Below are 12645 nucleotides of genomic sequence, written 5' to 3'. Positions count from 1 at the left end.
TGGTTCTGGCCAAAATTGAAGAATTTGCCCAAATAATCTTTTCTTGTCCTTCTAAAGTGGGGGTACAGTGTTCTCACCAGCTGATGACAAGAAGAGTGTCCTCTGGGTCCTTTCCTGGTGGCGAGGTAATCCTGCTTCCCACCAAAGGATTATTTTCTAGTGAAAATCTTGCTTGGAGGATCAAATCATGGAGTAATAGGAAAGATGACTATTAATAAAAATTATCTTTTTTTTGAGGTTTTGTACCAAAAGAAGTCCTAGGTTGAACCTTTGTTACCTGTTGTGGATGTCATCATAAGGACAGTGATCTCTGGATGACAACACCAACAGAGGTGATGGCTGGGGAACATGACTATTTTAAGTGAATCCAACAGTCCAAATAACTGAATAACTAATTAAACTTTTTATTTCTGTTTAGTATCTTGACTGGCATTTAATATATCACTTGGGTTAATATAAAACCAGGGAAGGAAGTTTAAGACATCTTCCACTGTGGTCAGGTGTGTTGCAATGGATGGATGAAAGCAATCATTTACATCTTTGACCACCTGGGAAACATTGGCCAGTCATTAAAAGCCCTTTCTAGCTCAGCTGATTTTCTCTTCACCTGACACACTGATAGCACCCCTGGCCAGGTTCCTGGGGCACCGACTTGAAAAAACAGAGTGATTTTGCAAGAGACAGGTGTTTGCAATCTGCTGAGGCAGGCTGATGGAATTTGTGGACCAGTTTCTGACATCCCAAGTAATTATGATGTTGAATGTATTTTAAATAATTCCAGGTCTATAAAAAAAGTGATGATATCTATGTGTATACCCTATATTTTTATTACAAAAATATTGAAATAATCCATGAGTTATTCCACTCTGCACCAACTATAAAAAAATACTATCAAAGTTTGACTGGCACTTTTAATGCAACAAAAAGCACCATGACCGAGGACACTGAGAACTGAAAGCAGGAACGGTTACTTGCTGTGCGGAGGTATTTAAAACCCAGAAGCTTGTTGCAAGAGTGCGACTTTACAGATGATTCAAATACAAATATTAGCTGGATATAGTGATAAGCCCTCAATCAGTTTGGAAGGGTTTTCTGATAGCATATTTACTGCACCTGTTTGATTACATTTGCTAAAACAGTGTCCCAAAGCCTCTAAAGATGCATCACTTGGACCTCAGATGGGATGGGGGAAGTCTATACACAGTGGAGAACATGACCGTTCATTCTGTTGTCCACTTTTGGGGACTCAAGCCATTCATTCTCAGTTGCTAAGGGATTCCCTGTCAGTTCTGTGTTTGGACAGTGTTTGGCACTAGGAAGTTGTGGCATGGCATCGTTTTGTATTGTTCTTGCCTCTGCTCACAGAGCCTCTTGGTCTGCATCTGGGCCCAGCAGCACTTCAATGTGAGCTGCACTGGCTTAGGAACCAGATTCTCATTTTGCCTTTCCCCCAACTTCCTCTTCATCTATTTATTAACTTTTTGCAATTGAATACTGAATTATGATGACATAATTATGATGAAGTCATTGAGCTCTTGTCAAAAGCCAGACATGTGCTGCATAGTTCTTTCAAAAAGAATGTTCTTAACCAGAAATTAAAATACCACTACCAAATCCAGAGATATGTAGAACATGAACCATTCCGTCAATGCCAGTACTCGTGTAAACACACTTGAGTGTGCTTTCCATTGGTTAGTTGTCTCACACAGGGTATTTGTTTCCAGATGAGAAAGTGGTTCATGAATTCTTTACTAAGTGCTATGACGTTTTTTCTGAAGTCTTGAGGGATATAGTCTCCCTTCCTTGTGGATTATGTGTTCCTGCAGGAATCAGAGCATCAAGAAAAACCACCTAACCCATTTTGACAGAGAACTGGTGTTATGTATATGTGTGTCAATGTGTGTAGATGTGTGAACATGACTGAATATATTTTTATGCAATGACCAGTTAACTCCAGCAAGACACCCTATTGATTGGAGGCAGAATTTTCCATAATAATGTTGCATCTGGTGGATGTGCTCCAAGACTGTGCAGGGAGGGTTGTGGTAAACACAGTCGCACTCAGCTGGCCTCATCCTTCCGGTGAAATCAGAAACTCCGTGCTGCTGGTTGAAAGGAGACCACCAGCAGGCGGTCAACTGACAGGGGATCACATGCTAATCATGATGATGGTTAGACTAAGAGCATCCTAGCTCACTGCTCTTTCAGGATGAAGTGTCCTTTTTGCCACAGCCCTGCTGTCACCCTTCAACTGGACAGTGTGGCTCCTGCAAGTCCTTTTGATCTACAAAGTTGTTTCATATTCCAACCGCTCCTGGATAAGGGCATCATCTTTGTACTGCAGCCTTGGAGGAGACGGGGAACAATCAAAGGCTAAAATGGCCTTGCGGAGACTTCGGTCCAAAACATGTCTCTCCCACGCTGGGTACCTATTTCTGAACAGGTCAATTTTAATGACCGATTCTTCAATCCGTGGTGGGCGAGAAGATGGGGTGGATGGGGCAGTGGGGCGCACCTGAAAGACAGGGACACACCCGTCCCGCTCTGCAAATTTCTGGTCACGTTCGCTGACCATGCTGCGGTTGTTAGAGATGGAGCGTAGGGTGCTCGTGGCCACTTCCGGCGGCAGAGTGAAGGCAGCGACGGGATCCTCACAAGCACAACTTGGTGACTGCCCGAATCTGGGTCCATTGGGGTGAAAGAAGGCATAATACATCAGCATAAAAACCACACCGGTTAAAAAACTGCTGAATACCACGCAGAGCGCTGGGATGGCGAACGCATCTGCAATCTGTGGCGCCTTGTAGAGGTACCAGAGGGCGCTCAAGGCTGTGTTTTCCAACAGGATCACAAAATAGTAAATAAAGAGCCGACAGCGTGTCCTGCCTTCCTTGACATTAAACCAGCTGAAGATGTAGATGATTCCCACCACCATGTCGAACACAATCTCTTCCCATTTGGTGATACAGAATTCCGTCTCACAGTGGACGATCCAGAAGGTCATGATGCACCAGTGAAGAACGATGAAGATTCCAAAGTAGAGCTGGAATACCGAGGCGAAGAGGGCGAATGTGATGACCCTGGCAGCGATTGTGAAGAAGTGCCAGCAGAATTGGATGATGACAGCCATGTAGCTGATGGGCTTCTTGTCATCACGAGAGTCCCGGAGGGCCTTCTGGTAAGAGGCCAGGGCCCATGCCAAGGACACCAGGGAGGCTGCTGCTGTGAAACCTACAAAGGCAAATGGGAAGACATTCTGTCAACAGTGACATGCTGTGATACCGCCTTTAAGTCAAGTCACACACAGCAGTGGGGTTAGGACAGCTATCTGCGACTTGAGCAGAAGCAAATATTTTTTGACTTGTTATGGGATTGAATACTCTGTTGGGGATGCGCACTACCAATTCTAAGATTTGGCACTACAGAAAAGTCAGGAAGCAAAGGAGACTATTCCTCAACATTGGCAAAGGAGGGATTTCACTTTTTGTGTGTTTGACGTAAACACACCAAGAAATCAGTTTTGTGAGGAAGCAGGGAGCTGGATGGGAAGTGGAGCAGTCAGGACACAAACTGTCACCCAAATGGGATCCTGGTGCATGCAAGGTGAGGACTTTAGCCACCAGGCTACCGCTCAGGACCCTTGAGAATTGTATTGACATGGTTTTGCTGTCACTTCTCTTTATCATTTCATCACCTCCATTTGGCCAACATTCTCTCTAAGAACAGACTTTCAAATTTTAAAACTCATTTGCATTGCTCTTCCTTACTCTTGATCTGTCTCCCACAGCACCACATTCACGCCTGAAGTCCAGATGGGGATAAGAACTCCCTAAAAGTACATCGACTTCCTTTAGGACAGTGCTTTGAAAGATTTCCAGGTAGTGAAATGTCTCATCAATCTACTTTGCAGCTGCTTCATTTCATGAGCTGTTGCATGACTTATCAAGGCTAAGCACCATCTCATGTCAGAGTTCAGCTGGCTTTTCTCCAGGATAGAGCTTATAAATCATAGGTAGAACATATTATAAAATTTTCTTCTTCTTTGCAAATATTAGGTGACTTGATTACAAGCACTTCTAATGGAATTAATAGATTTGTGTGTTTTTTTTAATTGAAAAGTAAGATCTATGGAGAGAAGGATAGTCAGAGAGAAAGATTTTCCATCTGCTCATTCACTCCCCAAGTGTTGCAAATGGCCAGAGCTGAGACGATCTGAAGCCAGGGACCAGGAGCTTCTTCTGGGTCTCCCATTGGCGTGTAGAGTCCAAAGGCATTGGGCCATCCTGTACTGCTTTCCCAGGCCACAAGCAAGGAGCTGGAGTGGAAGTGGAACAGGTGGGACACGAGCCAGCATCCATATGGGATTCCGGCAGTTGCAAGTAAAGTATTTAGCTACTAGATGATCGTGCTAGGCCCAGAATTAGAAGATTTTTAAAATATAGTTTTAGACAGATAAGTTGTTATCTACAAGCCTTGAACATGGATTTTAAAAGTGACTCTTGTGGAAATAGCCTCACTAATTGGTAGCAAAAATATTCCATCCCAATAGTTATTTCTTACATATCCACCTTCAATAAGATGACTTCCAGAAAGCAGTTATCAAGATAGTATTTTTCACAATCATTTCTCTTGACATCTTTTAGGAAAACAGTTACAAAAATTAGACATTCTGTTTTGGGAACTTGAGATGCTTTTTGGAAAATATAAAAATCTTTCATTTCTAGAAGACACTAGGGGTTTGAATGGATATCAGAAAGTGCATGAAAAAATGAATTTAAAACAAATTTATTTTAGTGTAAGAAGTTTGAAATCCTCTTTAGTTTTTCAGAGTACTCATTTCCCATGAGCTTTATAAAGATGTATTGTGGGGCCAGCATCGTGGTGTAGCAGGATAATCTTCCCCACGCTGGTGCTGGCATCCCATCTGGATACTGGTTCATGTCCTGACTGTTCCTCAGCCAGACTTGCTCTTTGTAGCCTGAAAAAGTAGTGGAGGCCTTGGGGCTCCCACACCCCTGTGGGAAACCAGGAAGAAGCTCCTAGCCTCTGGTTTCAGATCAGTTCAGCTCTGGCCTTGTAGGTATTGGGTGGTGAACCAGCAGATATTAGACCTCGCTCTGCTTCTCCTTCTCTCTCTCTCTAAAAAAAGCATGCCTTTGAAATAAAAACAAGTAAATCATTTTTTTCAACAAGTAAAGATGCATTGTATGCATGGATTTCAAAAATTTTGGCATCAAAATAAACTTTAAAAAATTGTTTTATTTATTTTTAGTTTTGATTAATTTTTAACAGATCCTATATGGTTTATAGATACAGTTCTTTTTTTAAGATTTATTTATTTTTATTGAAAAGAGGAGGAGAGACAGAGAGGAAGATCTTCTGTCTGCTGCTGTCTGCTGATTCACTCCCAAATGGTTCCAACAGCCAGAGATGATATAATCTGAAGCCAGGAGCCTCCTCCAGGCCTCCCACGCAGGTGCAGGGTCCCAAGGCTTTGGGTCGTCCTCTACTGCTTTCCCACGCCACAAGCAGGGAGCTGGGTGGGAAGCAGGGACACCAGCACATGAACCAGCGGCCATATGTGATCCTGGTGCGTTCAAGGCGAGGATTCTAGCTGCAAAGCTACTGTTCTGGGAATTATAGCTACAGTTCTAAGAATGCAGTGATATTTCCTTTTTGTCTCTGTCTCTCTTCCCCCCTTGTCACTTCCGCTCTCCTTTCCACTTCCTTTTTTTGTTATAGTTTTTGAGATAACAGATTTTAAATTTCCATTACAATACAAAGGGTTAATACTTCACCAGATAAGAGATAAGAACTTTAACAAGTAAAAAGCAATTTCTCCATATTTAGTGGAACAATATCTGATGGTTTCAAATAATAATTGAATAGAAAACGACCCATTTCACCTATATACAGTAAATTTAAAAACTCACATATCATTTTAAAAGTATAATATAGTATACTATTCTTATCCATTAGTTTGACAAAAGCATAAAACAACAAAATTGTATTTATCACAATATTGATACACACAGGCATTATTTCTCTTTTCCTTTCATACTTTACTTTTTCAAAATTAGCTCTCATCTTTAAGAGTAAGCATGCAGTATTTGTGACCAGCTCATTTGTTTTTTCCACTCAACATGATGGTCTCCAATTGCATCCACAAAATGAACATCTTTTAAGATCATTTTTCGCAAACATTTTGAAGTATTCTTGTATTTATAGATCAGTTAGAGCCCAGAAACAAAGGAGTTTATGTTAATTTAATTTCTATAAAATGGAAGATACTATATCAATTATACAGCAAGTTCAGGAGTGAAAAAATGGAAAGAAAAGTAGTTATAAAATGAAGAGAGAAAGGTGAGGATGGGAAACAAAACAAGATAATGGATTATCATCTTTATGATGATTATGTGAACACCATATTTATTATCAGTGTACGAACACAGGTTGAGCCTTTTAAAGTGAGTACTTTTGTACAGCATACAAGCCACAGATATCTTGCTCCTACAAATACTATTCACAGATATATAGCTTTTTGAGTCACCAGGTTTTTCTAGGCTGAGCTGGACACTTAGCTCTGATGCCAAGTTGCTACTCTACCTCAGCTGGCCTCCTTTAGGAAGCGCTGGAGCACAGCGCCACCTTCAGGAAGGTCGCTGTGTTGCTGCTCGGGCTCCTGCAAACCACACAGAGCTAACTCCATCCTGGCAGTCATCCTGGAGGGGGCGTTTTTCAAAGCAGTGAAAAAATACTAACAAACTTTAATTACATAGGATTATCTGTGGAAATACTTAAAAGAATAGAAAAACTAGATTCATCCAAATTCCCTGGTAATCTTCAGCCCTTTTACTGCATGTCCTGTAAAAGCAATTCAGCCTATGTCTGGCACTCTAGGAGCATTACACAAAATGTTCACTACAGTAATATTTTGACAATTCACAAGTTAAGGTTTTTAGCTTATTTTCCATATAGGCTAAAATTAAGACATAATCTATACCAAAGGGACATTGTCTGTCCATTGTGGCCACTCTACTACTGAGTTCTTGGCTTTAGTATCCAAATTTCTCTTCTTCATTTCATGATTTCATTTTCTTCATCTTAGCAATAAATTTTTATTAAACAAACACATGGTTGAACAGAGAATATTGAATATTTTAGGAGTTAACTCGCTCAGCACTCTTTGTTAAAAAGTTATGCTTACCATGGAACATTCAATATTCCTCTCAATTGATTGCAACACCAAGATAAATTCCATCAGCAAGGCACCACCTTATTATTGGAGCATGGTTCCTCAGAATTTTCATTTATGCAAGACTTATTTAATCACTTGTTTGAAAAGCAGAGAGGGCAAGAGAAAAAGAGAAAGTCAAGGTCCAAAAACTCTGTCTAGGTCTCCCATGTAGGTGACAATGATGCAAATATCTGAACTATCATCTTCTATGGCTCAGCCTGCCCACTACAGGAATCAGGGTGAGTATCAGTCCTGGAATTGGATCCTTGGCACTCTTCCATGGAATGTAGGCATCCAAAGCCTTGCGTTAACTCGCTGCACTGTAACACCTGCCCAGTTTTCCGGAGCTTCTGACGGATGCTTGCAGTTAGATCATGGATCTCTGATGATGCCTCCCTCAGTTAATGTCTGACATTTTAAGCTTTTCTTTGGAAACAACTTCAAAATTACTTGTAAGGATAAACAATTCATTGAGCATCTGCATACCCTTTACTCAGAGTGTCATGTGGCCTCATTTGCCACATCATTAACTGCCAACCCCCATTCATTTGAGAATGAATTGCGTATATTGGGGCCAGTCTCTTGGCGTAGTGGATTTAGCTCCCATCTGTGATAGACATCCTATATCAAAGTGCCATTGTGAGCCATGGCTACTCCACTTCTGATTCAACTTCCAGGTAATGTGCCTGTGAAAGCAGAAGGTGGCTCATTGGCTTGGGCCCATGCCACCCAGGTGGGAGACCCAGATGAAGTTCTGGCTTTCTGGTTTTGGTCTAGACAACCCCTATCTATTGGGGTCAATTAAAAAAAATCTTTGTAAAAAGCTGTTTATGTAGACCTAATTTTTAAAAATTTTAACTTTTAAATTCTATAAATATAAAGCAAATAAAATTCAGTATATGTATTTAGAGGCATAGTGATACTTTCTGCTCTATCCTCCCTGCTGCCCACATTAACCACCTACCTCCTCCTTCCTCATTTCTTTTTTCCTCTAATTTTTTATAGTGGTGTACTTCCATTTCATTTTACAGTCACAGGCTTAACACTTCATTAGACAAAGGCTATCCACAACCATCAGATCCCAGAATGTCAATCTAGCTCACATAGATTTCATTTTGTGGATACTATATGCATGTAATCACAGATCAAGTAAAACACATTTTTAAATTTAAAATGCATATGTAATACATTAAGATATACCAGTGTTTATTGTTTATGAATACTCTTTGTCATAACCATAATTAAGCTATCACATTCTGTCAAGACAGAAAGATGAAATAAATCAAAGAAAGAGAAAGAACGAAGAAAAGGATGAATGAGAGAAAGAAGGAAGGGAGGAAGGAATGAGGGGCAGAAAAAAAGTAAGAAAGAAAGCAAAGGAGAAAGAAAGATGAAAAAAGCAAGCAAGGACAGAAGGAAGGAAGGAAAGAAGGAAGAAAGAAGAAACGGAAAAAGAAAGAAACAAAGAAGAGAAAAAAATAAGTGAATTTCTGGTTTTGAAATCTTTTGCTGTTTCCTCACAATTATATTCAGTTTGAGTCCCAGACAACAATATGTGACACTGAACAACAGAGTTTTAAAAAATCATTGTGATACTTAAATGTAAACATTACTTCAGTGATCCCGACAAATACATTGTGTGTCTGTCTGTATTTTCTTTTGAAAATAATGAATAGTGTATCATTCCTGCGAACATTATTCTAAAATCAAACTGCAGATTCAACTCCAAGGGATCATATGATTTCCTAAAATGATAAAACAGATGATTAAACTTCAGAGCTTATCAGTGCAATGGTCTCATTTTAAGGAAAAGAAATTGTGTTTCACTTTGGAATGCTGAGTGAGTTTTCCTCCCTTTTCTTTCCTCTCCCTTTCTGTCAGATGAAAATAGTTCTTATTTCTCTACAGAGTGGCTCTTTCTGCTTCTGCCACACTCTAGCCCATTTTCCTTCTCTCCCGGAGATCTTCTCCGGGTTCTACAAACATGCCACAAGTTCCCCTGAGTCACCCAAACACCACTCACTTTCTGTGATTCGACCCCACCCCCTATGTTTTAGCCAAGTTTCTTGGTTTCCCTCTTGTTTGTTCCTTACTTCCCTATTTGTCTGGCTTTTGCCTGCGCTTTTGGCACTGAGTAGGTTGCAACTTTAGTCATATTCTGTTTCAGCCTCTCTCTGTGGTCTCACTCACTCTCTGCTTTCAGTAAATCTCCTAGCTCTGCAGGCAGCAAACCCCATCCAGACCATCAGCTTGCAGAGCTCCTAATCTGTGTGTCTGTCCACCTGAGGCGCCATCTGGAAGCCACCTGTCAGTTGATGACAACATTGGCCTTATGAAATTAACACAATGGGTCTTTCCTTGTCCCTCTTTTGTCAGTGTAAAGTCATTCTCAGTATAGCAAGACAATGAATTTCCAATTAGGTTGCCAGAGTCACAAGAAAAGGGTTTTATGTACAGCTTGACTGAAATATTGCACAGCTTTCCAAACCCAAGTATTCATAATGATGTCACCCTGATGCTTGCCTCTGTTACCTGACCAATTGGATTCACGTTCTTTGCTATTTTTTCGCACTGCAGCCCAAGTGGTTGATATGACATTGAATGCAGAAGTGCAGTGACTGTGAAATTGATATGATTTTAAGTTTTAGTTTGTCATTTTGAGCTGGTTGTCTATCCAGAGGTAAGAGCTCCTTTTTCTGTATAAAAATTGATAAAGGACATAATACACTTTGGAACTGTTATGATCCAAGAATTTTGTTCCGGAAGTCTTTGGACTGGAGGGAGCTGTTTCTGGCCCCTCAAATCAGTGCTTATGAATTATTACAGGAATGGCTTAGTGAACCAGAGTCCAGTTGCTCAGAGGATGTCTAAAACATTGTCCCATTTTGAATAAAGATTTTTCAGATTTTTCAAAGTAAGGGTTATAGGTCTGACATTAGCTGCTTAACATTTCAAAGGGAACTGAGAGAAGTCAACATCATGCAGTCCCAGTGAGCAGCAAAGATTTCACATTTCCCCCTTTTTTCTTTTGGCTTCTTAAGGTTATCTTTTCATAGAGCACCTCTCTTCATGCTTTTTTTCTTTCCTCTCTTCTGTCTTCCCTTAGTTTCTCCATTCATGTTTTGCTTGTGTCTGTTTTCTTATTTTTTGCCTCTCTTTTGCTCCCAATGAATATAATACGGAATCGAACTTTCAAAAAAGTTACTTATTTGAAGGATAGAGTTACATAAAGAGACAAAGAGAGCTATTCAGAGAAACATTTTTATTCAGTGATTCACTCCCCAAATGGGAGATAAGCGAGGCTGAAGCCAGGAGCCAGGAGCCAGGAGCTTCATCCAGGTCTCTCATAAGGAGTCAGGAACCCAGTTACTTGGGCCATCTTCTACTGCTGTCCTCTGTAATCGGCAAGGAGCTGGAGCAGCTTGGGGACTTGAACTGGCTCTTACACGGGATATCAGCGTTGCAAGCATCAGATTAACCCACTCTTTTTTTCTTATTTTTAAGGAAATGGTTATATTAATAAAATGTTTGATGTTGGCCATAGCTAATTGTAAAATTACTCTTACAATTGGATATTGTTCACAATAAGAAATAAATGTAATTTATTTAAATGTTAGTGGACTGTGATATGATTTGGATGTGGTCTGTCCCCAAAGGAAGTTGGTTCCCAGTGTGTAAACAATGAACCTGTAAAGGGGGTTGGGAGGAACTTTTGGATGGTATTCAAGTCATTGGGATCCATCCTCTTGAATGGATGAATGCCAATCAACTTCCCTTACAAATGTGTTGCCTGGCCCCTTCCCTGATTCCCCCAGTTTCACCCAGACTCCTGCCATGTTATGTCACCTACTGTGAGTTCCCCACCAGAGCTGAGAAGGTACCACCATCACGCTTTTGACCCCCAGAAATGTGGACCCAGTGATCTTCTATCCTTTGTTAATTACCCACATTCAAATATTTTATTTTTCAATAAAAAGTTGACTAAGTCTGCCATAGCTATTCTTCTCTTATCCCCGCTCTGGATCCTGTGGCATTGTTCCAAAGTCCAGGCTGACTTTTGGGGCTTCTCACAGCTCCATTTGAATGGACGGGACATCAGTAGCCTCTGTTTTTCAGCACAAGTCACTTGTTTCCATACAATTTTTTACTAGTTTGTATCTTAGTGAAGTTTTAATGAGAGACACAGGGAATTATTTGTATTGGGTATACAGAAAATGAGAATTAGGCCAGAGTATGGTTGATAGAGGACATGATGGGAGCAGTGGTGTACAAAAACTCTATTGGGTCAATATGAGCATTATTTCCTCTTAAAAATAATGGACAAGGGGCTGGTATGGGATATTAGACCCTTGAAAATGGTATAATCCATGGTTTCCTTTGAATCCTGGCTCAGGGAACTGTAACAACGTGCCACCCTATAGGTTCCACCCAAGACAGGTCCGGGTAGCCCTCAGACCTGATGGCCAGCAGATCAAGAACTCTAGTAATTGGGGCCCGACGGCTTGGCCTAGTGGCTAAAGTCCTCACCTTGAACGCCCCGGGATCCCATATGGGTGCCGGTTCTAATTCCGGCAGCTCCACTTCCCATCCAGCTCCCTGCTTGTGGCCTGGGAAAGCAGTTGAGGACGGCCCAATGCATTGGGACGCTGCACCCACGTGGGAGACCTGGAAGAGGTTCCTGGTTCCCGGCATCGGATTGGCGCAGCACCGGCCGTTGCGGCTCACTTGGGGAGTGAATCATCGGACGGAAGATCTTCCTCTCTGTCTCTCTTCCTCTCTCTGTATATCTGACTTTGTAATAAAAATAAATCTTAAAAAAAAGAAGAACTCTAGTAATGACACATTAGACGCCATTTCGTAAAATGTGGCAAAAAATTTAAGACTGCAGGGGACAACAGCGAGCTGTGCATGTGCTGAGCTTGGAAAGAACTCAGTGAACTCAGTGTATTGCACTGGTCCCACAGGAAAACAATACCAACTACGGCATTGTATGGGTCAAAATAGGTCCGTATGGCCCTCAGAACTAACAGCCACAATCTAGCTATATAGGACACCTGGTGTCTCCCTAATCCTGGGACCTGCTCTAACCAGAAGTGGGAGATAGGTCGTACAGAAAACAGTGTAGCCTCAGCATGGTATCACAGGAGGTGGAGACTGGTGAGCCAGGAGCTGGGGCTACGGAGACCATGGTGGAAATCTAACATAAGAACCCAGACCTGAAACTTGCTGGAGGGAGTGGCACAGCTGAATGCAAACAAAGAGCCATGTGCCAATGGCAATAAGCAAAATCAAACTGTAGACCTGTGGGTGACAGAGCTTAGAAACCTACCCCAAGGAGAAGAATTTGATAACCAGAAATACAATGACCAGTAGCAAAAGAAGAGACAACGACACAATGAATATTACTG

General features: G+C 41.2%; 1 protein-coding gene across 1 annotated transcript in view; it reads right to left on the bottom strand.

Annotated features, from left to right (window-relative positions):
- Nucleotides 1-422: 422 nt before the first annotated feature.
- XKR4 (XK related 4) overlaps nt 423-12645 on the bottom strand; it is a 384360-nt gene continuing 372137 nt past the window's right edge. The window contains exon 3 of the mRNA XM_004580591.2: nt 423-3231. Within this exon, the coding sequence (XP_004580648.2) occupies nt 2285-3231 (947 nt within the window). The 3' untranslated portion in view covers nt 423-2284. The remainder of the gene's footprint in view (nt 3232-12645) is intronic.

Source organism: Ochotona princeps, chromosome 9 (assembly GCF_030435755.1).
Source record: "Ochotona princeps isolate mOchPri1 chromosome 9, mOchPri1.hap1, whole genome shotgun sequence".
Lineage (NCBI taxonomy): Eukaryota > Metazoa > Chordata > Mammalia > Lagomorpha > Ochotonidae > Ochotona > Ochotona princeps.
This window is presented reverse-complemented; position numbering and strand designations above follow the sequence as displayed.